The sequence below is a fragment of the Protopterus annectens genome, chromosome 2.part0, assembly GCF_019279795.1.
Source record: "Protopterus annectens isolate FY-2018-M chromosome 2.part0, PAN1.0, whole genome shotgun sequence".
Taxonomy (NCBI): domain Eukaryota; kingdom Metazoa; phylum Chordata; order Ceratodontiformes; family Protopteridae; genus Protopterus; species Protopterus annectens.
In genome coordinates this window covers 1,353,478,404-1,353,505,479 of record NC_056728.1, presented here as the reverse complement: position 1 = coordinate 1,353,505,479, position 27,076 = coordinate 1,353,478,404, and the positions used below count along the sequence as shown (strand labels likewise).

The 27,076-nt window shown below is 41.4% G+C and overlaps 1 protein-coding gene across 1 annotated transcript in view; it reads right to left on the bottom strand.

The window, feature by feature from the left end:
* The window catches only part of ANXA5 (annexin A5), a 309,430-nt gene that overhangs the window by 258,250 nt on the left and 24,104 nt on the right, over positions 1-27,076 (bottom strand). The window contains exon 3 of the mRNA XM_044061534.1: positions 15,182-15,266. Coding sequence (XP_043917469.1) covers positions 15,182-15,266 — 85 coding nt within the window. The remainder of the gene's footprint in view (positions 1-15,181; positions 15,267-27,076) is intronic.

Here is a 27,076-nt window from a genome sequence, read left to right as displayed (position 1 = left end):
TCTGAGGCATCTGTCGTGATGGTTTGTCTTGGTTGACTTTTGCAGAAGGGCAATCCTGTGTTTGATTGGCAGGCCTGAGCCCACCATAGGAACTCTTGCTTCAGGCATGGGATCATTGGAAGTTTGGTTTCTAGGCTGTGCTGGTGCTGGGACCACAAATTCTTTAGGTACCACTGTAGCTTTCTCATATGCAGCCTGGCATGAGGGACCAGTATTATGCAGGATGCCATGAAGCCTAGAGCTTGTAGCACTTCTCTTGCAGTTAAATGGTTCTGCTTTGTTAATGCCAAGTAGAGAGGAAGTTGCTCTTTCTTTTCTGTAGTTAGAAATGCCATTTGTTTTGATGTGTCCAGTTCTGCACCCAGAAAGGTTATTCTTTGGGATGGAATCAGCCTTGACTTTTTTGTATTGACTGTATATCCCAGGGCTTGCAGCAGGTAGATGACTCTTTGTAAGTCTTCTGATAGTTTGTTTTTGTTGTCCGCTTGTATCAGGCAGTCGTCCAGGTAGGCATAGTTTTGTATCCGCTGAAGTCTGCAATGAGCGATTACTGATGCCAGGCATTTCGTGAACACTCTGGGCGCAGTAGATAAGCCAAAGGGCAATGCTGAGAATTGATAATGCTCTGATCCTGCAAGAAATCTGAGGTATCTTCTGCAAATTGGTCTTATGGGGACGTGCAGGTATGCCTCCTTGAGATCTAGAGTTACCAGCCAAGACTCCTTGCCCAGCATGGGTAGAAGCTGCTGTAGGGTCAGCATTTTGAATTTTGGAACAATGAGGAATGCGGACAGATCTAGAATAGGCCTCCACTTGTTTTCTTTTCTTGGTACCAGGAAGAGTCTGGAGTAAAATCCGTTCCCTTGCTCCATAGATGGTACCTTCTCCACAGCTCTCATTTTTAATAATTGAGATATTTGTTTTAGAGCTTCTGTCCTTTGAGTAGGTGGTAGGTTCGGCATTCCTCTCTTTCCTGGTAGAGTATGGAAATGGAATCTGTAACCTTGGTCTATAGTTTGCAAAATCCATTTTTCTCTTGTAATGCAGTGCCAGTTTCTTGAAAATAAGGTTAGCTTTCCGCCTAAAGGTGCTTCTAGTTGTTCCCTGGTAGGCGGTGCCACCGCCAAGTCACTGTGATTGAGTTGTTGTAGTGGTGGTGGCTGTATCCGTGCCGATAGTCTCTGGATCTGCAAAAGGAGCCTTATATAAGTGGTGATGAGTGTCCGGGACCCTGTAGTACCCATCGGGCTTAGGAGCCGGAGGTAAAGTATCAGGAGCAGTGCAAGCATCATTAAATGCATCATCAACAACAGAAAGAACTGGAGGTATAGCTAAAGGCCTATGCTGTGGCAAATGTAGAAAGGTCCTAAGCCTTTTTCTAGAGTCTGAGAAATCTTGGCCCTGCCACTGAAATTGTTCCCTCATAGCATGCAAAGTTTCCCCAAAGGAAAATTCCTCAGGAGGAGAGGCTGAAGGGATAGACTCCTCAGCATCAGAGTCTTCGTAAGGAGAATAAGAAGCCTCAGGAGGGTCTGTATGTTCTGAGTCATCAGAGGAATCATCTGCAGATATTGGCTCAGGGGGCTCTGCTCTAGGCCTCTTTTCTGGAGGAGGGAGAGAGGCCCTGTCTGGATGAGGCTGGGCTCCACGAATTAAAGAGATGAGATCCTCAGCCAAAGAAAGCATATGGGAGCTGGTGCTGGGCCTGTGAGAGGGGGGCTTGGCAGGCACAGGTTTTGATGCTTTGGCTGCTTTAGCCCTGGCAAAGGCCTCAATAGACATAGCTGGAGGAGACCTAGCAGCTCCACGTGCAGGGGTAGAAATATCCAGGGGGATGGTGTCTGATAAATCCTGTGAAACCGCAACAGAAGGTTGGATTTCAGAAGCCGTTTCTACCAGGTTAGAAGAGGCCTCGGTAGAAGGCAAGTTATCGGCTGAAGAAAGAACCGCTTGCTCGGCTTCAGATGAAACCGAGACACTCGTGGTTTGCTTAACCGCGGTTTCGGCCGAAACCGCGGACCGCGAGTGTCGGTCCTTTTCTTTGCGTTTCTTGGTTATTTGCGTAGTCGGAGGATCCGACGGCATAATGTAGGCAAAATCGGAGCCGAAAATCTGTTCAGCAAAGTCCGATCGACGTCTAAGCGTCCGCCGGTTAAAAGAAGCACAGGCTAGACAAGATGCTACGTCGTGGTCTGGGCCTAAACAATGTATGCAATAGGAGTGGAAATCTTTATGAGGTATTTGTTTCCCACAAGATAAACAGTTATTAACTTTCTCTGACATCGGCTGAGGCAAGAAAGAGTCCCCAACGGGGTACTTAGCTTTATAGAAGTCTTCGAAGTAGTATTCGGTAGTAGTAATCTCTGGATCTGACCGACCGGCACTTGCGAACAGCTTCTGCTTCGGGCGCCACGCGGCAAAAAAGACTGAGGAAAATGGCGTTGGCTGATGCCTTTATACCCGAATAACTGCCGCAATGACGTCGGGTGAAGTGCGACACCAGCCGAAGCCAGACCCAGACTTTGGAATCCGGCCAACAGAAGGGCTGCCTGACAACAGGACAACCCATTTGTAAAGACTGCAGATGCATCCTTGAAGGACATCTCTGTAATAGCATGTTTTGTCTCCTTGCTGCAAGATTAAAGTGCCTTAACCTGAACCTACTGTGTTTTGATCATTTTTAAAGTATATTTTTCCTTTGACACCATATGTCACATGTATGCTCCCCACATACAGCATAGAGCACAAAGGTGACATCTGGATGTACCACCCTCAGAACAGAGATCCCCAATAGGAATGCCAGCCAAGGGAGGGGAAAAAAAAAAGTAACCAGTACATCCAGAAGAGAACCAGGGGGAACGAGGGAGGAAGTGAATACTGCAACAGTGAAGAGGACATCTAATGTTATGGTAAGATCTTGCATAACTGTACTATGTCCCTCCATATCACTGTTGCTGTATTCATTACAATAGGGAGAGTGCAAAAGCTCAAGAGAGAGAGAGGTGGATGGACCATCAGAGCTCTCCAGGAACCCATGGAGAATGGCCCTAGCAAAGCCAGCTCTGGACATCACATACAAAACGTATAGTGCTTGGTAAGCGTACATACAGAAGCCCATTTAGCTACATCAAGAATAGAGTTAGTATCCAAACCCTTGAAAAAAAAACACCAGATGAAGCCACAGCCCTAGCAGAATGAGCCTTAACAGAAGAAAGGCTCTTGCCATGGAAGGCATAAAACAAAAAAGAAATGGGCTTAGAAATCCAAGAAGCAGTTTGCTTGGAAACCCAAACCTAAGATCTAGGATGAAAGGAAAAGTACAGTTTTGTACCTACCATAAATGTAGATGTTCGAGGATTCCCTTGCTGCAGTCCTGACTATTGGGGTATAGTCCGCGTCCCAGTCGGCCCGAATACCAGAGTATAAGGCTGACGTCGGTCATGGCGCCTTAGACTGACGTCAGTACGTCAGGGTACTAATGCGCATGACCGGCGTCATTTCCTCAGTCTTTTCTTGCCCCAGATGTCAGAAGACCCAAAAAGACAAGTCCCAAAACAACCTGCACCAAAAAACATGTACAATATATACAGTAATATATACAAAAAATATAAGCATGTAAACTCACCTACACAACCACCCTGAAACACAGAGGGGAAGGAGGGAGGGTAAATTGGACTGCAGCAAGGGAATCCTCGAACATCTACATTTATGGTAGGTACAAAACTGTACTATGTTCTTCGCCTTCCCTTGCTGCAGTCCTGACTATTGGGTAGAATCCCAAAGCAGAGGTAAGGGAGGCTGGCAAATTATAAAGTAGCAGGAGCTGACAACATGCCTTGTAAAACAGCTGTGGCAAAACCAGCTCTAGTCTTAGAGTATATAGGCAGGTGATAATGCCTAGAGAAAGTATGCACTGAACTCCAAGTAGCTGCTTCCAGAATATCCTTAGTTGCCACCCCTTAGAAATGCTGTTGAAGTGGCAGTAGCCCTAGTGGAATGAGGCCTAATCCCAGCTGGAACCTCTTTGCCATGATGGGAATAACAAAATGCAATGCAAAAGCCAATCCACCTAGAAATAGTTTGTTTTGACACAGGCTTGCCCTGTGAACTCAAAGCAAAAGAAACAAGTAACTGCTGAGACTGCCTAAAATCTTTAGTCCTGCTCAAATAATAACGCAATTGCCTGTGTACATCTAAAGTGTGCAAAATCTTTTCCCCTTTATTTTGAGGATCTGCAAAAAACGTAGGCAAATGAATAGTTTGGTTTAAAGCCACACTAGAAACCACCTTAGGCATAAAGGAAGGATTAGTACGTAATGAAACCCTGTCCTTATGGAAAACCAAAAAGGGCTCTACTGCCATAAGGGCCTGCAACTCAGACACCCTTCTTGCAGAAGTAATAGCCAACAGAAAAGCAGTCTTCCATGACAAATATTTCAATTCAGCAGTAGCTGCAGGCTCAAAAGGTTGTAGAGTAAGTTTTTCCAACACAAAATTGAGATCCCAAGCAGGAGTAGGAGCTCTACGTGGGGGTCTTATATTCTTTGCCCCTCTAAGAAACTGCTTGAACAAAGGATGCGAAAACAAAGGTGGGTCACAATCATAGTGAGCTGAAATTGCTGCAGCATGAATCTTTATGGAAGAGAAGGACAAACCTTTGTCCAATAATTCAGTAAGATATTGAAGAGCCACACTCAAATTAGGCTCTGAAATCTCCAAATTCTTTGCTGTACTCCAAAATAAAAATCTCTTCCATTTTTCTGCGTACACTCTCCTAGTACTAGGCCGTCTAGCTTCCATAATCACATTTAAAACTTGTTGAGGAAGCTGAGGCCTACCGTGCTTCAACACAGAATATGCCAAGCTGTGAGATGAAGAGATTGAAGCTTGACATTGAGCAGATGACCGTCCTTCTGAGATAACAGATGAGGAATCAGAGGTAAAGGCCATGGAGGCTTCTTTACAAGACTCCTTAGAAGTGGGTACCAGTGTTGCCGAGGCCAATCTGGAGCTATCAAAATCATCCTTGGCCTGTCTTGTCTGACCTTTAGTAATACCTTTGGAAGAAGAGGTAGAGGTGGAAAGGCATAGACATGAAGGTTTTTCCAACTGAAAGACAGAGCATCCACTTTCCAAGCTGTGTGATGAAACCCCTTTGTGCAATACTTTGGCAGCTGGTGGTTTAGTGGAGAAGCGAACAGATCTATGTCTGGAGTTCCCCATGACACTGTCAATTTCTGAAATACATGAAGATCCAGTTTCCACTCGTGGGGATCCATGATTTGTCTGCTTAATACATCTGCTAGGGAGTTCTGTGCTCCTGGCAGAAACCTTGCCTGAAGAGTCAGTTGCAGGCTTAACGCAGTCTCCCATAAAATCATTGCTTGCCTGCATAGAGGATAAGAATGTGTTCCCCCTTGCTTGTTGATGTACCACATGACAGTTGTGTTGTCTGTCAGAATCAACACCTGCCCTGGAAGAAGTAACTCTTTGAACGCCATCAATGCAAACTGGACTGCTAACATCTCCTTCATGTCGATATGTAGATGCTGAAGTCTGGCAGGCCACTTGTCTTGTATCCACTTTCCATTTAGATGAGCTCCCCAAGCAGTGTCCGAGGCATCTGTCGTTAAAATCTGACTCGCCTCTGGCCGGGTCACAGAGAGTCCCTTGTTTAGGTGACATTCCTGAGCCCACCACAAGAATTCCTTTTGAAGGCAAGGTATTATTTGAATGACAGTGTCCAAATCTTGGCAGTGCTGAGTCCATACATTTTTGAGATACCATTGCAGCTTCCTCATATGCAGTTTGGCATTGGGAAGCACCAGAATACAAGATGCCATGAACCCTAATGCTTGAAGGACTGTCCTTGCAGTCAGCACGGACTGATGAGATAGTTGATGGAAGTAAAGTGACAGACTCTTTTGTTTGTCCGGGGTTAAAAGGCCATCTGGGCTGCTGTATTCAGTCTCACACCCAGAAAGCACATGTCTTGAGAGGGTACTAGACTGGACTTTATTTCGTTCACAGAATACCCTAGGCATCTTAGCACTGCTATGACATATTCCAGATGCTGTAGAAGGTGTTCCTTTTCTTGAGCCAGAATCAGGCAGTCGTCCAAGTAAGGATAGATTTGAATGCCTTGAAGCCTGAAGTAAGCTATCACTGGAGCCAGAACTTTTGTGAATACTCTGGGCAGTAGATAAGCCAAAGGGCAATGCAGAGAACTGATAATGAAAATCTCCAGTTCGAAACCGCAGATACTTTCTGCAACTTAGCCTTATAGGCACATGAAGGTAAGCTTCCTTGAGATCCAAAGTTACCATCCAGTGATCCTTGCCCAGCAGAGGTAACAGTTGCTGTAACGTCAACATCTTGAACTTGGGAATGTCCAGATAAGTGTTGAGGATAGATAAATCCAAAATTGGTCTCCACGTGTTCCCCTTCTTTGGTACTAGGAACAGGCGAGAATAAAATCAAGCCCCTTTCTGACACAGGGACTGGCTGAATGGCCCCTATCTGGAGTAACTGAGAAACTTGCTTGTGAGCCTCTCTTCTTTGTGGAGGAGGAACATCTGGCATGCCTTTGAAAGGCGGCATTGTGTGGAAATAAAATCTGTAACCGTGATGAATGATATCCAGCACCCATCTGTCTTGAGTGATTAAATCCCAATTTTCTTTGAAAAGAGACAATCTTCCTCCCAAAGGAGCTGCCAGACGAGAGTCCACTGGCAGCTGAAAAGGCAGGTCATTGGTTCTGCTTACGAAAGGACTGACCCCTGCCCTCACCAGAAGTCTGAGCAGGTGAACTGTCTGATCTAGGCCTAAAGAACCTTGAGCCCTGCCCCTACCACGTCTAGACCTACCCCTAGACTGCGAACCATAAGCAGGATATGTCCACCCCTTAGGACGCCAATTTCTACTAAACTTGGAGGCTGCACCTGCAAAATCTTTAACAGTCTGCATAGACTTAGCTTTGTCCTCCATTTTCTTTAAAACTGCTTCCACAGGCGGTCCAAACAACACATCAGACTGTAAAGGAGCATCCAAAATCCTGGTCTTAACATGCTCAGCTAAATTCTGATCCTTCAACCAGGCATGTCTGCGAAGAACAGAACTAGTAGCAGCCACCCTCGAGGAGGCCTGAACAGCATCAAAACCACACTGCAAAGAATGCTTACCCACTTGTTCAGACACATGAACCAAATCCAGCAATTCTTTACACTCAATACCTTCCGCCAAAGCATCCACCTTAGATTTCAATTGTGAAAGGAGATAATTCTGATATTTCAGCATATGAAACTGACAATTCAACGCCCTCATGGCTAGAGTGGAAGAAGTATAAACTTTCTTACCCCACCTATCCAAAGCCCTTGCCTCTTTATCAGAGGGTACAGGATTTTTAACCACAGAAGCTTTAACACCTTTAGGCCCCTGAGAAACAGTTTCTGGGTCCGCCCTGGGACTCTTAAACAAATACTTATGAGCTTCGGGCACCCTATAATACCTATCAGGCTTAACAGGAGCAGGAGGCAAGGAGTCAGGGTTCAGAGAAGCCTCTGCAAAAACATCCTCCACCACATTCAACACAGGAGGAATAGCTAAGGGCCTATGCTGGGGCAAAAACAAGAATTCCCTAAGCCTTTTTCTGGAGTCAGAGTAATCTTGGCCTTCCCATTTAAAGTGCTCCCTCATGGAGTGAAGAGTCTCTGAAAATGAGAAATCCTCAGGAGGAGAAGCTGAAGGAGTGGAATTATCCACATCAGAATCAGAATAAGTAGGAAACTCTTGCAAGTCTTCCACAGAAGACTCTGAAGCCTGTGAACACTGTTCAAAACTATCAAACTCCTGTTCCACCCTAGGCCTCTTATCAGGTGGGGGCATAGAACCTCTAATCAGAGTAATCAAATCTTCTGCCATTTTAAGCATATGTTTCTTAGGCACAGAGCCCGAAATGCTAGGAGAAGCCCCCACAGAAGCTGAACTTGGCCTACCTTTAAAAGAAGCTTTGGCAACAGAAGGAGAAGCCCTAACTACCTTGGGAAGAGAGGGAAGAACAGTTACCTGAGAAGCCCCCTCAGCCTGGCCTACCTCCTGAGAGGGCACATCCTGTAACAGTAAAGTATCTGCCTGAGACTCCATAGAGACTCCTGGCAAAACCTCTGGCTCCCCTGAGCCTTCTAAAGGACCGACGTCCGGGACTGCCGGTTCCTCACCCCTAGGCTTCACTGTTTTGTCCTTGCGCTTCTTGGATGAAGCAGGCGTCGGAGCATCCGGCGGCATATTATAATTGCAACGCTTCCCAAACACTAACCTAGCACAATCAAGCCTCCTCTTAATAGTGCGCTTGTTAAATCTAGCACAAGAGCGGCAACCAACAACGTCGTGCTCAGGCCCTAAACAAGGTATACACAATGTATGATAATCCCTATGCGGTATCTGCTTCCCACAAGAAATACAGTTATTCACTTTTTCTGACATCCGGTTAAATACTGAGGCAAGAAAAACCAAAATGTTCCCCAACGGGGTTACTTAGCCAACTCTGTTTCGGTCTGAAACTCCGGTTTCGGAAAATCTCAGAACGCCAACCTGCACTCGCAAAATTGCTTCTGCATCGGACCATGCGGCAAAAAAGACTGAGGAAATGACGTCGGTCATGCGCATTAGTACCCTGACGTACTGACGTCAGTCTAAGGCGCCATGACCGACGTCAGCCTTATACTCTGGTATTCGGGCCGACTGGGACGCGGACTATACCCCAATAGTCAGGACTGCAGCAAGGGAAGACGAAGAACATCAAACACCACCTTGGGCATAAAAGGATAAATTAGTATGAAGGGACACCATGTCCTTATGGAAAACTAAAAAAGGATAAGCCCTAAAGGTCTGGCAGAAGTAAGTGCTAACAAAAGTATAGTCTTCCAAGAGCAATTCTGTAAGGAAGCTGAAGCTGCAGGCTCAAAAGCAGCCTGTGTCAATTTTTCTAAAACAAAATTATGATCCCAGGGAGGAGGTGCAGGCTTGCTGGGATCACCAATATGAGGAACACTGTTAAGAACCTGTTTAATCACCTCCTTTAGCTTCTAGATTTGAGGCTAAAGGCAGACAAGCAAAGATAGCTTAACAGAAGAATAAGCCAACCCAGCACTGACCAATTCATACAGATAACATCCACAGAAAGTAGATCCAGGTTACAAGAAAGACACCAAACAGAAAACCTCTCCAATTTGGTTAAGTAGGATTTCTTAGTTGTGGGCTTCCTGGCCTCCTTGCAGGACCCTAAGCATGTCCTCAGAAAAAAAAAAAAAAAAAAAAAAAAAAAAAGGAGAAGGTGTCTGTATGGATTCAAAATCCTATCACCCACAATGTCAGCTGAAGAGTGGACAGGTGAGGATGGATGAGAGATCCCTTGTTCTGTGTGACTAGATCTGCCCTGTGAGGTAATTTGTGAGGAATGCCCTTGGCTAAATGCAGAAGAAAAGGGTACCATGTCTGTCTGGGCCAAAAGGGAGTCACCAGCAAGATTCTGGGAGCATCCTGTTTTATAGTGGACAGGACTTTTGGAATGAGGGGAAGGGGAGGAAAGGCGTAAAGAAAAATCCCCTTCCAAGGGAAAGACAGGGCATTCACTTTCCAAACCAGAGGACCTGGGACTCCCCAACAAAAGAAAAAGAGGAAGCTGTCTGTTCAGAGATGAGGCATCTAGATCTATTTGAGGAGTACCCACTGGTGCACAATGTCCTGAAACACATTACTGTTAAGCATCCACTCATGGGACAATTGTGGACCTCCTCAGAGAGTCTGCCACAATGTTCTGACCCAAGGGAATATAAACTGCCTGAAGAGTCACACTGTACTGGACAGCTAGTTCCCACACTAGAAGAGCCAACCGGCAAAGGAGGCAAGATCTTGTCCCTCCTTGCTTGATGGGCATATCATATCACTGTGGTACTGTCTAATTACCTTGAGAGAGCCTGGGGAGAAGAGGGTGAAAAGCTTGAACAGCCAGAAGAGCTTCCATCTCCTTTACATTGATGTGGCCTTTCCTTTCTTAGGTGACCAAGGACCCTGCGCCTTTAGACAGGCAAAGGATGCTCCCCATCCTACATCTGAAGCATTTGTGAACAGCTCCCGAGAAGGAAGAGGAGGTTGAGAAGGGAGCCCTAGATTGAAAAAGTCAACTGCTGAATCCATTACTGAAATTCCAGCTTGAGGCATGGAAGAGGAACTAAGAAGTCCAGGGGATTAGAATGCTGAAGCCAAACTGACTTTAGATACCACAGAAGTTCTCATGTGGGGTTTTGGCAAGAGGAGGCATAGGAATGGTGGAGGCCATAAAACCTAGAGCTCGTAGAATCTCCCTTGCTGTGATTAAGGCCAGAGGAAGAACAGACAAAGAAATAAATGAGTGTCAAGGCCTTGGAAGGGGACAGCAATATCAGCATTGGAACAGTCTGGATCCTGCACCCCAGAAATACACAATCCTATGAAGGAGACTGAAAGGACTTTTGGAAAATTGTATAGTGAATCCCAAGCTCTGCAGAAGGGAAATGGCAAAGTGAAGATGCTGCAGTAGAATCTCTAGAGAGGATGCCTGAAGCAGGAGATTGTCTAAGTAGGAAAAAAACTGTACCCCCCCCCTCTTAGCCTGCAAAAGGCAATCACAGGAGTGAGGCATTTGGCGGAAACCCATAGGGCAGTAGAAAGGCCAAAGGACAAAAGCAGAGAACTAAAAATGCCAGGAAGCAAGAGAGAAATATAAAAACTTACTGAAAAGAGGATGAATAGGAATGTGAAGATAAGCACCCTTGAGGTCCAGACACACTAGAAAAGCCTGAAGCAGAGGGAACAAAGTCTGAAGGGACAACATCCAACAGGAAGGTACCTTCAAAAAAGGTGTTCAAATAAGAGAGGTCTAGAATGCGACTCCAAGTGCCATGTTTCCTGGGTACCAAACACATTCTGGAGTAAAACATCTTCCTTCTTGAGGAAATGGAACTTGCTGATTAGTTCCCAGAGTCAAAATATCCTGAAGCACCTCTGAAAAGAAAAGCCAGGAATCCTGAGTAATCTTAAACCAAACTGGAGAGATAGAGGAATGTGGTTAAGAACAGGCAAGTCAGACAGCACCTGGTTTGTCAGGAAAATTAGATTTTTGGGTCACAGTGTGTAGCTTTAGCAGGAGGTGCCCTTTTACCCCCCCCCCCTTCTTACCCTTAGGAGGAGGGTTTGACTGCCTATGAACAAAGGCTGGCTTATTAGGGTAATTACTTTGAAACTCGGGCACAGGAGAAACAAAAAGTTCCTGCAAAGCCTTGTCCTTATCCTGAAAGGACAAACATCAGCAACAGCTGCACCAAATAGTGTTTGTTATCCAGAGGAGCAGCTATCAACTTATTTTTTATAAGACAAAAGTTGAAGCTGAAGCCAAGAATACCTCTCCTCATAAAAAAAAACAAAAGCAGCAGCTCTGGTAGAAGCATCTGCTGCATCATAACTGCACTTAATAGAATGGTGAGCCTCCTGAGAAAAGAGGTGGCAACAAGGAGACAGCAGAAGTGTCCCTCTCAGAATTGGGGAATGCCAGAAGTAACTTGACAGGCCTGAGAAAGAAAAGCCAAAATATATCTGGATATATGATCTGGTAATAGACAGCTCTGAAAGCAAAGGTAGCAGAAGTATAAACCTTATCTAGTCCTGCTGTCTTGATCATAAGGAAGAAGCTTTGTAGAAGGCAGTAACTGACATGGCTTGTCAAATGCCACAGACACCACAGAGGGGACAGCTGAAGGACACCTATAAAGGAATTTGCACCCTGTAAACCCTATCAGATTTTTGGGGGGTGGAGGGCTGGAGTCTGTAGCCTGAGACGTACTACAAAATGTAGCCAAAACAGAAGGGACACCAGAAGGTCTGGAAGAGTCCATTTGCTGAAGCTCGTACCATTTAAAGAATTCCATCATCCTGGAAATTGCATCTCCAAAGGAAATCTCCTCAAAAGGAGTGTCGGGACTAATCTCCTCTTTCTTAGAACCATAGTCTAAAGGGGAATGAATCTGGGATGAATAAGCCAGGGATTCCTCATCTGAATCCACCTCTCCCTCAGAGGAAAGAGTTCAGTAAATATTTTCAGGAGTTGAGGACCAAGATGGAGTGGGAACAGAAACTTCTTGGAGGTTTCAAAGCTAAAACAAACACAGAGTGAAGCTACTCACTCTGAGGGTACTTAGGAGTAGAAGAAACATACTTTTTGTTTTTTGTTTTGTTTCTTTTTCAAAGGGATTTCTGCCCCAAAAAACCTAGAAGGTTCAGATGCCAGATGACATTCCACAATCATAATTGGAACTTGCTCTCTAATCAGAATCTGAGGGACACCTCTAGGCCCTTCAGTACTAAATCAGCCATGGTCGTCCCTGCCCCCCCCCCCCCGAGCATCCAAAGCAACATCTGTGATACCTCCAGAGACATGCACGAGGTCAGATCCATGCCAGCTTCTGAAGGGTTTGCAGCAGAGTAATCCAACTGAAGAGCCAGTCAATCTTCTAGGCTTTCACTAGCCTCAGGAGAGATGTCCAGCAGAAGAATCATACTGAGATTTCTTGTCCCTCTTCATGGAAGGCTGATCCTCGGAGCTGGAAGTTCCCTCCACAGTGTCTGTAAAGCTTAAAATGTTGGTCCTCTAAATACAAGGCCAAATAGAAAAAAAAAAAAAAAAAAAAAAAAGACTACTGCGGAGAGTCTTTGTACTGAAAGCCTGACAAATGGAACAGGATGTATGGTTGTGGGAAGCAGAGACAAAATAAGCACTGTTCGTGACTGTCTTTATGGGTAATCTGTCTCCTGCACTGCCATTTACACTTTCATTCCAGAAACCCCACAAGCAACAAACAGAAAAAAAGGCGAAAGCAAAAACCCCAATGGAGCACTTATCTGAAATAGCTTGGTGAACCAGCAACAAAGCAGGCATTCAGACAGATGATCACATGATGGCGTTCAGACTGACAACACAGTAGTTCTGAGTATGGTATGCCTGGATGTCACCTTTATGCCCTATGCTATGTGCAGGGAGCATATGTGATGTGTGTGATGTACAGTGTACATTAAAGCAACCAAAAGGGTTTCGTATACTGGCCAGATGTTGAGCCGCCCTTAGCAGGGAATCCCTATTGTAAAGAATTCTGCAACAGTGAAATTAAGGACATCACTTAATATTCAATTAGAATGTCAGAGACTGGTTTGTTATCCAAGGAAGAGTGTTTCCTTTTAAAGTGAGCAGCAAAAAATCTTATAATTTCCAAATGATTCCTGAGCAAGTTACTTTGATGTTATTGTCTGTGATTTCCCTCTCATTCGTGCAGACTTACAAGTATGCCTCCCCCACCAACACAGTGTGCATGTATTTTGTTGGTTTGTTCTATGGGTTTAGCCATAAATTCATTTTAATAAAAACTGAAAACAAAAATCTAACTCCTGCAGTCACATGCAAGATCAAAAACTATTGAACTCACAGTAAAGGAAATACTTCTAGATTTGCTTAAAGGTGACAGATGTAAGATTCCATAAAGGCCTTGCTGCATAGAAATAGATCTGGACTATGGGCAAGTGTCAGCAGTGACATCTAGAATCAAAACACTATCCTTCACAGATCACAAAGCTGCTTAGCTGTGAAAGCTGTATGACAAGTCATTTCATTCAGTTATACCTTTAAAGGGATGAAATTCAAGGATCACTATAACAACTTCCAGTTAAACTGGAACAATTTCCCCATAAGGAACTGTGTACATTGCTATTAAACCTGCTGAAACTAGACATGTCTTTAAAGCAATAACCAACATCACATCCTTTTTTAAATTTTAAGATTAAAATACCATCAAACGGCACAAAGCAGATCATGCTTCAAACAAATTTTGTAGGTTGCATATAGATTCTGAAAAAATATGCCACAAACCTTTTAAGAAAAGGGCATCACTAGCGACCGGTTTATTTAGCAGTATTTGAGAGTTCCTCCCACCTTGTGGCACGTCACAATGCCAACATTTCCGCAGTTTGTACATCCTACATTTTAAATTCCTCATAATTAAAACCCAGCCTTACTCAAGTAACTGTGAATCAAGAGAACCAATTAGTATTTATTAGAACTTTAGTTTTGAAACCCTAGCAAGAGCAGTTACACAACAGCTCATGTACACTAAGAGGTACAGGCCACACCCCGATTCCCAATAAAATACAAGTCAAGAACACTTCCTATCATTAGTATTACCATACCATTGGTCAAGTGCAAGTGCAGGAATCAAATCACTGGTAATATTACTCAATTCGATCACCTCAAGATCAGGTGACAGGGTAAGGGGAGCTTTAGTGCCATCAAGTGAATCAACTAGTGGTTTGACCAAGCAGACTTCAACAACATTGTGATAACCACACCCAAGCCAATCAAAAGGAGTTTTGATTTTTACTGCAGCTGCTTACATAAATGGCCAAGTTCATCAGAAACATTTACTTGTTGCTGACTCCAGTGCAGATGCTGAAAATACCCTGCCAACTACTAAACTTATTCCAAGTAGTAAAACTTGCAGAGAACTCCTTACATAGGACAGCACATGAGGAGAAAGAAGCACACAGGACAGCACATGAGGAGAAAGAAGCACACTGTAGTTGCATTTGTCTTTGGAGAATTATTGCTTCCACAAGAAACTTTAACATGAAAGCCAAACTACCATAGGAGGAAGTCTGGTTGCACGGCAGCGGCAAAAAGTGAAGAAACCTGCATCTAAACAGGCAAGTATGTTAACATCACACAAAATGTCAATTAAAAAAAAAAAAAAAATTCTGGCTTGCTTTAGTTATACAAGGCCCTCCATGAGATCACCAGGTGAATCTAGCCAACGAGATGAGTCAAGTTCTTTGGGTATTTTACAAAAGGAGGGGGGGGGGGTGAAAGAATCGTGTGAGGTTTTACTTCAAGGTGGTGCTGTGTAACCACAGACCTTGAATGTCTTCAGTTAAATTGTAATTTGGAACGCACAACTCCTTCCAGCACATCTTGTAAGACCGGCTCAAATCATATCAAGGATAGGGAGTCAGATCTTTACCAATTTGCATCTAACTATAGTGCAATGACATACTAACAATTATTATTCAATGAGCAGCTGAATTAAAGTACTTGTAAAATGCAGCTTACCTAACCCTTTCATTGCCTTCCGCAGCATATCAGCATCTTTCTTGGCATCAAAATGAACAAAGTCCTTCACATAGCCACGATAACCCTTAAAGCATAAAAGTGAAACTTGTAACATTTGTTGTACACCACCTTATATCATTTCAGAGCTGTGAAAAGATAATTACTATGTGGTCATTTAAGCTGGGCTGTGTATACTATGCCTACATCACTAAATCAATCAATCCAGTTTACAAAATGCAGGAATGCCATTGTCTACAGGTCAAAGGAAAGACTGCCAACAAAAGCCAAACACTCAAAAAGTAGACATTATATACAGCTACAACATTTAATCACCCCTTCTGCCTACACAAAGGGCAAACAGTGAGGGCATGCAGCCTCTGTACAGGAGGCACTCCAGCAGAGAGCAAACCTGAAAATCTTGTAATACAGAAGCACTACTCAGCTAGTGAGCACAAATTAACTGTCTGAAACATTCATGTGTTAAACCAAGGCTGCATAGACCCACGTTATTCAATAAGACCACTACTCCTGGGGTGAGAGGATGATGTAATATGCAATCGCTTCCTTTAAGAAACATGGTTAGGGATAAACAGCCTGCTAGCAGCATCAGACCCATTACGGATGATCATCACTCTTGGGGACAAGTCAGTCTCTGCCCTTTCAATTAAATAAGTATTTAGTTGCACAACACATTAGAAGAGTGCAGAGTACATGCAGCTTCACAACTTTTGTTTTGTTGTCTACCACATATGAAGTTCTATCCAGCTGTAGTCTCCAACCTAGGCTTGAAGAAAACACTCCTGCAATATGCTTCTCCACAAGTTTCGTTATGAATGTGCATATGACAGAATATCACATCCAACATTGATCTTCCAAGAGACAACAGATGCCAAGTAATAAGTTAATGGGGGGGGGGGTTGCGTATTTAAAAATATAACCTGATTGAGTAGGGATACTGCACAGACCACTGACATCGCACAGCTGACTGGGTCTAGCACATACGTTTAACTCCCTATACCACAATAGCTCTGCATTGTTGAGCCATTGACCACTCAAGGACTAGCATTCAGGCAATCACCGTTACTCACCTAGACTGATGTTCTTTTCATCTAAAAGTTACAAAACAAGCCTCCTCTGCAATATCTACAGATGTGTTTAAACATTGCAGAAATCTTGCATCCCTCAAATATTTCTACATGCAACTTTAGGGCACAAGAATAGCCATTAATCGCCTCAGATTTTCATTTCATTAGTTAGTGTTTAGACATTCTACTGCAACCTCCAGAAAGCCTCCAAACTTTTTGTCTTGAAATAACACGTTTTTATATACAAACACTAAGTGCTACAGCCATTGAAATGATACATACCCAAAGTAGCAATTTGTTTTACCTTCACTTCTATAAAAGGCATATGTCTTGGTGCCAGATGATAGGTGATTTTTGGAATCAGGGGAAGGACCCCAATAAGAACATGTGGAATAATTTCCAAAACCTGGAATGAAGTTCTCCATTTCATACTTACTACTAAAAATCCGAAAGATCCAAGTTTCTTGAAAGATACTCTCACTTCAAGTCATTAAATATTTATATTGCCCTATTGCAAAAGCCAAGGCACAAATAATGGCAAAGTCCACTTCTAGTCACTTGTGCATTTTTCTTGTGAATAAAGCCATACTTTTACTCAAAGATCTTTCCCAACTTTAGCACTACATTTTCTACCTCTGAATAAAAGCCTAACCCTACAACATCCACGACATTGCTGCTAGATTCAAAATATCACATATGAAATATATTTTCTTATGCTAGTCAGAGTCTTCACTCTATAGACTTACGGAAAGATCAGGAGTGTTGGGATGTGGAGTGTTGATGTGAGCTTAAGTGTCACATATCTTGTATATTCAATTGAGACACTGAGGTTGTGTATCATTTATTACACACACACACACACACACACTCCATTCAAGCTTACAAGCATATTTACTACACAAAATGGCACCGATCTCGCGCATGCTGAGTAATGTACATGCACATACTGTCTAGCTACAGTGATGGACTATGTTCAATATGCACACTGATCTACATCCTCCTTTGTTCTTGTATTTTGTAATGTCGAACAAAATTAAAGGCATACTTGAGAGCAAGACATTTCAACAAAACATAACGGATTTCAAGTCCAAGTCACTGGGTATTTAGGATTGGGGTTTGCAAATTCTACCCAATCTAGTTGCATAGAAATTCTGATTAGTTTAGCAACAAGGATAGTCTCTGAGGATAGTCTCTGAGGATTCACTCAATACTGCAACATCTGGGTTAAAGGAGTTGTTTTGAAGAAAGCACACTGTCCTTTTGAATTCCAACAGTTGAAGAGTCACTGGAAATTAAGAGTCACTGGCACAGGCAATCCACTGTGGCACTGGTCCTGAGATAGGTAACATGTCTACGATTCCTTCTGTAATCCATGTCTTCAGATTGTATGATGTAATATCTCAGTTCCTCACAAATGTCCTTCACAATTCCTGCACGATTATAACCTTTGCTTGTTTACATTCTTACAACTTCTCCTTATAACTATGGTTGAAGGGATTTACTGGTCTTAGTACTTTTATGGTGGACATTTTCTCAAAAGTAGAGCATTGACCACTCTATTGTGTTTGGTACTAACAATTGTTTGCTTATTGATGTACAGACAAACATGAACAAATCTTCCAATCTTTGAGCATGTGTACCAAGCAAGATGTCTCCAAGAAGGTTTCTGAGATGGAATAAGTTAAAAAGAAAACATCGGTATCATCTCTTTTGGATTTCTCCAACAAATACTTTGCAATACGAGCTGCAAGTTCAGCTAAACCATTGTCTTGTGGATACTCAGGTCTACTGGTCATATGAACAAAAGTCCCAATTTCTTGGACTGCTGACTAGTAAACTGTGCACCATTGAAGAGAAGACTTTGTGCACACTACCATGGACAGAAAAATACCTTCAATTTTGTAATGACTGTAGTGGATTGTCAAGTTAGGAAGTAGGTCAATTTCAAACCAATTTGAGTAAGAGTCCATTAACACTAAGTAATGCTGACCATTCTGTTCAAAAATATCTACAGCAACCAACCATTTTTGTTGATGCAGTTTGGTGGTATTGCAAATTGAACATGCTCGAGTTTCCTCCTCTGTATCTTTAGGGGTCTAGTTTACAAACCTGAAATTTCAAATAAACAAAGACCACATAACAGAGACAAAAAAGCCAAAACGTCATATACAAAAACATCCACATTGCCCAAATATTTCTAGGGTAAGTAACCACTTGGCCTAAAAACACACACAGAACACTCCACACCATCTACGACCAGCTCAGGTGGAAGGCTATAGCCCCCCTTACCAAATATACCAACTCAGAGATCACACTACATTGGGGAAAAGGGTAAATGTCTTTGTTGGCCCAGTGGTTACTTACCCTGGGAAACATTTTGATAGTGTGTATATGAAGATTAAGCTTTTTCGTCTGTGTTATATGGTCTTTGGCAGGCATCTGAAATTTGGTTGTAAAGTAGACATAGAAGGAAAAAATACAATGACTATTGCCCTTCTTTTGGTTGAATCACTACCTGGATGGCCATGATGCAAAAGGGAGATTCCTGTTATAATGCTTTAGGAATTACGACTTTTGGACCTTTCATGACAATTCAATCTTCCATCATGAACTTCTCTGCAAGGAAATGTCTGCTAAATGTCAAGTGGTAAACTGGTTTGTCATGTTGGCCATTCTTGACTGATAACACTTTTCAGCTTCTTGAAAACTGAGTTCATCAAGTCATGATGATGAAAAAATGTCAGACTTCCAGGACTTCAAAGTCTGCGGTGGTTCATTTTCATGCTGCTCCGTCATTTGTCTGGGTATGCGTGACAAAGCATCAGTTAGGTGCAAGTGTTTGCAATGCATAATGTTAAAATTGCAAAAACACAATTTCAATATTGTTTACAAAAAGGGCAATCAAGCAAAATTGTCACTAGTGGTTGATGATCTGCCATAAAGTTAAATAATCACTGAACTTCGAACAATGCTAACACTACTGCCAAAAAGTTATTTTTTTTTTTATTTGTGCATAAATGCATCTCTATTAACAATCTCAGTGTGGGTGGACTAGCAATGGTCTTCTTCAAGACTATCAAATGCTCTTTGGTGTTGTTCCAACCAGAACCAGATTTAACTTTTTGGGTGTCAACCCACGTAATATTGCAGAAAGCTCACTCAAGTCTGGAATGAACTTTTGTAAACCACACCTAGAAAATGTTGTAAAGACGTGACATTCTTAGGAACTAGCATTTCAACAATCGCAGTTTGCTTAGATGGATCTGGTTGTAAGCCAGACAAACAAATGTCCCACATAAGTAACTTCTTTCAGTTTGAATTTACATTTCTGAGGATTTGGTTTGAGATTTACTTCATGTGCACAGTCTAGAACTTTCCCAAGATTTATAATCACATTATTGTAGGTCTACTATAATACACAGATAACCAGAAAAAAAAATTGTTTCATGGCACGTTGAAAGACTGCCATTTTGAATTAATTCTGCCAGTGAAGTCTAAAATCTGTATCTACCAAATGGTCTACTGAATGTGGTTAACAATGAAGATATGTGATCCAGCGAAATTTGCCAAAAAGGAGCTTTTTGCAGCCGATTGAAAAAAACAGTGGAATTTGGCATGAGAGCAGCTACCTCTTCTACTGTATGGATGCTTAAGGGCTTCAAGTCTCTTGGATTGATACATATTCGAATATCTGAGCTTTTCTTTTGGGGTATGATCATGGAGGATACCCAGTCAGTTCTTCTAATGGGGTAAGGACACCTAAATTCACTATTTTGTCTAATTCTGCTTTGACTTTATTCTGCATTGCTATGGGAATTTTCCATGCTGGTCTAGCAGCTGGGCTTACTTCATGGTTTAACTTCACAGAATATATGACTGGAAGTTTACCAAGCTCATCTTTGAAAATATCAGCATATTCACTAAAAATATTCCATGTAAAACTATTGTTATTTAGACTTGTATGCTGGACCTCTTTATTAAGTGAAATCAGCCCCACTCTCACACTGAGACCCAACAGTGACTGTACGTATCTTTTGACCAAGTAAAACTGTAACTCATGGCAGTTTACAGCAGAATGGCATGAAAGAACTACTGTGCCATCAGTTTGAATCTCTTCACCACCACAAGCAACTAGTTTTGCACACTTTGCTGAATCAAGTTTCTCACCAGATTTTACTTTAGCTAATGTTTGTGCTGATATAACACGGCACTTGGATCCAGTGTCTACTTTAAGATCTACAGGTTTCCCATTAAATTTGTACAGTACAAAATATTTCACTCTTTGTGATTGATGAAACAGTTAATACAGTAAATTATCAGTGGTCAGCAGAGACGCTATCAACATAGAAAGTTTGCCATAGCTCTTGGAGTTTGCTATAGTCTGATTTACTTGCTTCTTCAGATATCTCTCAAATATAAAAGTTTGTGACACTAGACTTGCAAAGCCTTTTGAAAGGATTCCACTTTTTGCATTTATGACATTGCTGACAAAAAGCTAAAACACTTTTTCCATTTAGCTTCATGACTGCCTCCACAATTGCAACAGTTAATGAGGTTAGGTGTGGCACTGTCTCTCTGTTTATATTTCATTTTCATCTCAACGTTCTGGTGCACTTTATCAACATTCGTACTCACAGATATTAATGAGAAAAGCAGGTTTGCAGAACTAATATTTGTATGCTTTTCTGTAATCTCATTTATTTCACAAATCTCAATGGCTTTACTCAATATTAATTCACCATCTCAAAGCAAACTTTCTCTCACTGCATCATTAACACCACATACAAGACAGCTTTTGGATTTCTTGTGTAAAATGTGTGCCTTTCCATTGTAATATTCATTTGAGGCTTACACATTTATGCACTTGGGTCTTCCCACATTTCAGCCTGTATCACAATATGGCAGTTCTCCCCCTCCCCTGCATATACGGCAGGTGCATACATAAATGAATGTTCAGATTTAATGTCCTCTGAGCAAGTATAAATGCTCTTGTATGTGCATCTTTATCAAAAATTGCAGCCGGAATGAAAATATATTCTTGCTCAAACACTCACCAGTTTTCAGCAATATAATTATGAAACACCAGTGGTTTACATCTGCAAAATCCCTCTGCCATAACAAAGTTCTTTTAAAACTATAAACCTGGTACTTGTAATTTGGCTCAAGTACACAACTTCTTGGAAAATGCTTTACTTTAATACTGCAAATACCTCGAACACTCCAGACATGTCAAAAAGTCTTGGTTACTGAGAAAAAAAAAGTCAGACACTCCAAAAAAAAATCAAGATGCATTTTAGCCATTTTAAACACTTCAGAGATTGAAATAAACACTTTAAATATTATGCCACATGTTTGGTGACTGAAAATCATTTAAAACTAATTTAAGTAACTTTAATAAATGCTGACCTGTTCGTGAGTTCACTCCTGGGTATTACTCTACTTCTAACCGCGTGCCTCATGGTTTGAAAGCCACTTCAACTTCAGATCCCACTTCTGACACCATGTCGCATGTCCCATATTCAAATGAGTCACTGAGGCTGGGTGTGCATTCAAGTCATTTATTACATATACACACATCAGGAGCTGTAACTTGTATATATATATACTTCATATGCTTACTGACTGACTTGTTACTTCTAACACATACATGCATCTCAGATCTGGCACATACTCTAACTTATATGCACATGCTGTCTAGCTACAGTGGCTGACTACATTCAATATGCACACCAATCTACACTTGGTCACATTTGTTGGACAACTGCAGCTGCCAAGTACATACTGCCATAAAAGGCTCCAAAGCGTGCTCTTGGCAGAGTCTACATTCACCATTCTAAAATCAGATGCAAATACAGATATGACTGCTGTGTAAAATAAATACCTCTCAGACATCATGATATTTGAAACAGCCAAGATGAAACTGAAGTTCATAACAAACCCAAGAGATACAGCATAGCATAGTAAAATAAGCATCAGTCAGCTACAGACCTTCACACAGTCTCATACTAGTGGATGCAGCACTGGATCTGCAGCCCTGCCCTCACAATCATGCTTCATAGCTTGGGTCTTGATAGAAGTGGTGTTAAGCATACTAGTAGCAATATTAAGTGTACTAGTAGGAATATTAAGTGTAGTAGTAATAACGTCTTAGAAGTACAAGACACTCCATCTTTAGTCTGCATTGTAGTCACTGCACATTGGTACAAAGCAAAACAGATCTCAAAATCATTGGGAGTGGGTGTTATACACCAGGTTTAGTTTGTACACCTAGAGCAGTTCACTTTGTGGCAGACTGTTGGATCGCATTAGAAGAGAGAAATGACAGCAGCCTCACAATAAGAACTACAATAGCTTGCTCATTGCTTGACACAAAAATCAAATACACTACTTGCAAATGTAAATATTAGAGGGATCAGTGAATACTTTTCAGAGTCCGCTATGACTGGAGAGTGTGATTATTTCAGTTCAAACTAGCACTGGCTGGTTTCTAGCAAGGCTGTTCCTACAAGAAAGGCACTTGGGATTCCACTAGAGTGGAAAGCATTATACTATGCACATGAAACTGTTTACCTTTTGTATCACCTACTAGATAAACTAGTAAATGAAACTTTGTTAGACAGTCAGTGTTCTCTGTAAAGCTACTTCAGTGCAAGTTTTCCAAAATGTAGAGTGCCCTTTTGTGGCAGTAAATCTGGGCCTCACATTACTTCCAAATGAGTAATGTAGCTGCGGAACTAAAGTCTTCATTCTCTGCTCTCCTAATTCCCCTCTCCATCACCCGCTTCTGACAAACAATTTAACCCAACACCCCTTTATATTTTAAGTAGGGCAGGCTAGTGTTAAACACTCTATATGGTCATCACAGCTGGAAATGAGATTTGATTACCATTCATACATTTTTATTTAAACCATCACCATTTTAAACACATCAGTTTTGCAATCATATTACTTTACTTTTCATTGTTACATTGTTGTTGGACCATCAATGGTTTCATGTGCTAGCAATTTTGCACTTGTAATAAAATTACTTTGGTTTTGTGTCACAGGTCATAGCCCAAAAAAGGTTCACTTAGATAAAAGTTCTAACCCAAGTTAGTATTACATGCCAGCAGAACAAGTCAAAAAAGCTAATAAATACATTGTACATATACAAATCCCAATTACCCACTCACTTACCAAATTTCAATAGACATAGCAAGAAGTTGTACCTGGCGTGGCATACCTATGTTGTGCCCTCGGCTTTGTCTCCGGCACTACCTTCATATATCTTTTCTGGGTGCATACATATGCACATATATACAGAAATGCACCATCTGTTTAAGAGAGACAACTGATCAGATTTATTCTCACCCCCTTGCAAAGCAAAAGGATTCCAAAGAATACCCTACAGCCAAGGAATAGCAAGATACTTATGGATGGAGAGGGACACCATGTTAACATGCCATAATGAATGGGTTTATCGTAATGATACAGGAGCATAGCATCAGTATACAAAAATAAATATCGCCCATGCAATACCTCCCGTTTTTTTTTTTTTGCTCAAGAATTCTGGACAAAGCAAAAAATTAATTTAGGGACAAAAGCACAGGAGAATCTGGGACAGTTTTTAATTATGCAATTCTCTTAAAGCGAATTGAACAAGTTTTGTATCACAAATTCATCCATGAACAGTATGAAACTCCAGTGCCTGGTAGTTCACTTTTCCTCTTTTGGTAGAAAAAGCCACAAATGTTCTGCAAAATGGGGAACATTTGAGGGTCAAGACCCTTGTCCACCTGCCCTTGCTATAGCTGTGATGGAGGTTAAACCCAAACCCATGAGCCCAAGGTAACTAGGACACTAATATACTTGGCACAACTCGGATACTTATTGTACTGAACAGTTCACTAAAGCACATTTATGACCAAAACCCTCACTTGAAGCAGTTCTACCAAAACAATACCCTGAGGCATATTACTCCTCTCAAACCAATCACTATGGTCTTCCACGTATGCTAAAACTGGAGAAGCTTTAGAACCCCTCAAAATTCAGGTCTATGAAATATTTCACCACACATACATTAAAGACTTGCCCATTGTCAATTTTTTAGAGAGGAGATTATAATGAAGAATCAGTTGCCAAGACAGATCAGCCATTCTGTACACATTGCATGTTCTTTATACTCCCTTCAACTGCAATTCTTTTTCAAGTGCCTGAGGTGCCAGTTCTGCTTCTCTTAGCATTTTTTAAAACTGGAGTCTTCACAGCCATTTCCTATGAATTACCTTGACCACCCCACTCACCATCACCAGCTCATCAGCTTTTGGCCCTTTCCTTCTATATACTTCATCCATACACATGCAAACGGTTTTCTGCCCTTGCAATTTACCACTTTAGCCACCTCAGGCCCATAAATGAAAACTGCATCTTGTCAGTTTACAGTTTTACCCTTCAAAAAAAGACAAATATCAAATACAAAGTTATTTCTTCTTAAATGTACATGCAGCATTAATTCTAGTAGTACACACACACAGCATTATTCTAGTAGTACACACACACAGCATTATTCTAGTAGTACACACACACAGCATTATTCTAGTAGTACACACACACAGCATTATTCTAGTAGTACACACACACAGCATTATTCTAGTAGTACACACACACACACACACACACACACACACACAGCATTATTCTAGTAAGGTACTTTTTTGTCTTACTTGTACATAGCATTATTCTAGTAGCACACACACAGCATTGTTCTAGTAAGGTACTTTTCTGGTCTTAAGTGGGGGAATTTCCTTGATATTTTCCTAGTAGTTAAAATGGCTTGAGAGAGTTTTATCCAGCTCATGCAAGTCTTTGTTGTGGGGAATAAACTTAAGAGCCTTGGGCCAAGAGTGTACCCTAAGCAGCCAGTTTAAAAACATATTAGCCCAATGAACCAAACTACATGACAGATAATATAGTGTGGGACATAATGGTGTCTCTAACTAGATTAATCCTATTCCAAATTACTGGACAGGACAGCAACATATTAACACACCCACCATCAACCATGACCACAAACAGGAGTAGCAAGTCCACGTTGGTATAAACATACCTAAAGTGTACCTCATTACAAGGAATGTTCACCTTTTTCCTCACTGAAAGGTCCATCACACATTCAGGGTGATTTTTTTTTTAAGAGATCCTTTTATCAAATGACCATAAGCTTCCTAGTCAAAGGTGCTACCAAGACATGCGAGTCAGTGTTCTACCCCAGTTAGCGCAAATGCACACGAATTAAGAATCTTTAAGGGCTTCCTTCTGCCCTTAATCATATCATACACTACAGCATACCTCTCAGCTATCCAGAATTTTGCAGAAAGTCCAGATTTTTGATGTGTTTTTCTGGCAAATCACCAAAGATTGAAGTCACTAAATAATGACATACATTTGCATTTCAGACTCCATATCGTTCAGAAAAATGCATGATAAAACACTGTTATTCTAGCAATTTTCTAAGTTCATAAGAGCAATAATTAAAAATCTATCCCTATTTTTGGGCCTTTGTTCCCCATTATTTTAGGCTTTGTCCAGAACTCTTGTGCTTAGGGGTTGAGAGTTATGCACTACAGACAGCAGACTTTAGTAAAATTTTATTTGTTATTCTGTGTGACCAGTATGTAATCGTATCAATTATATCAAGGTAGGGCACATGGTTACAGCTACTTGTCTGGGACCAGATATGCCAAAACGCATAAGCATTAACCACCCACGAAGAATACTGGAAAATGACTTAAGGATTTAAAACCTTTAGAGAAAATAAAGCAAGCATTTTGCTTGCTTACAACTTGAGTTTTATTCTAAAGGACGGAATTACATTTAAAGGAAGCATATTAGGTTCGGTGTCAATTGGAAAAAGAAAATCACAGTTCATTACTTTAAATTCTTCCCAACACAAACACTGCTCCAAACAGTTTTAAAAAATAAGCCAGTTTTTATACTCTTACAAATTCCTTGTTTAATATACGATTTCACAGAAAATCTGAAGATATCCTTTTACATTTTAAATCCAGGGTGAGTTGTTAGTTAAATCAATGCATACACATCTGTGCATTATATTGGTACATATATTTAATTAAAACAATTTTAGAGGCTTGTTGGTTCACACATCAGTGTCTTTGGGAATTCTGCTACACCATCACACCTATGTTTAGTTTTAAACAAGTGTTAAAGCAAGGATTTTCCACCTAAACAACCTGTCTTAACTTTTGACAGCCATCAATATTTTGGGCTGACATTTATCTTATGGAATACAGAAGGCCACTAAAATTCCATGCAAAAAGATTTTCAGTTAGTACACTAGTTTCACTACACGAATGCATCATCATGTCAGACATTTTATCACAGTGTGACTTTGTTCAGAATGCCACTGAACTGGAGAAGTACCACAGAAACAATGGAGCAATCTAATTCAATGTGCTTCATGAAGACTGCCAGTCTCTATTCCAGGAATGGAAATGGTGAGCGAACTAGATGAATGTTTAAATGGCCAATGTCATTTAAACTCTGGAGCAATGAAAGTAACTGCTATAAGAAATTAGTGTACAAACTGCATCTTTACTGCAGCCATCAGCATGAAGAACTGAACACTCCAACATCACGACATGAGAGTTTTAGCGAATGCTGGGAAGTGAAGACAAAAAGGTGACAAGACTTCCATTTGCGATTCCAGCGACAAGTGCAGATAACAAATGAGCACCAAGCAGGTCTAACCAAGTGGAAGTCTATTTGATTTAACCAGGCACAATTTTATGAATCCCCCTCTTCACATGTGATTTTT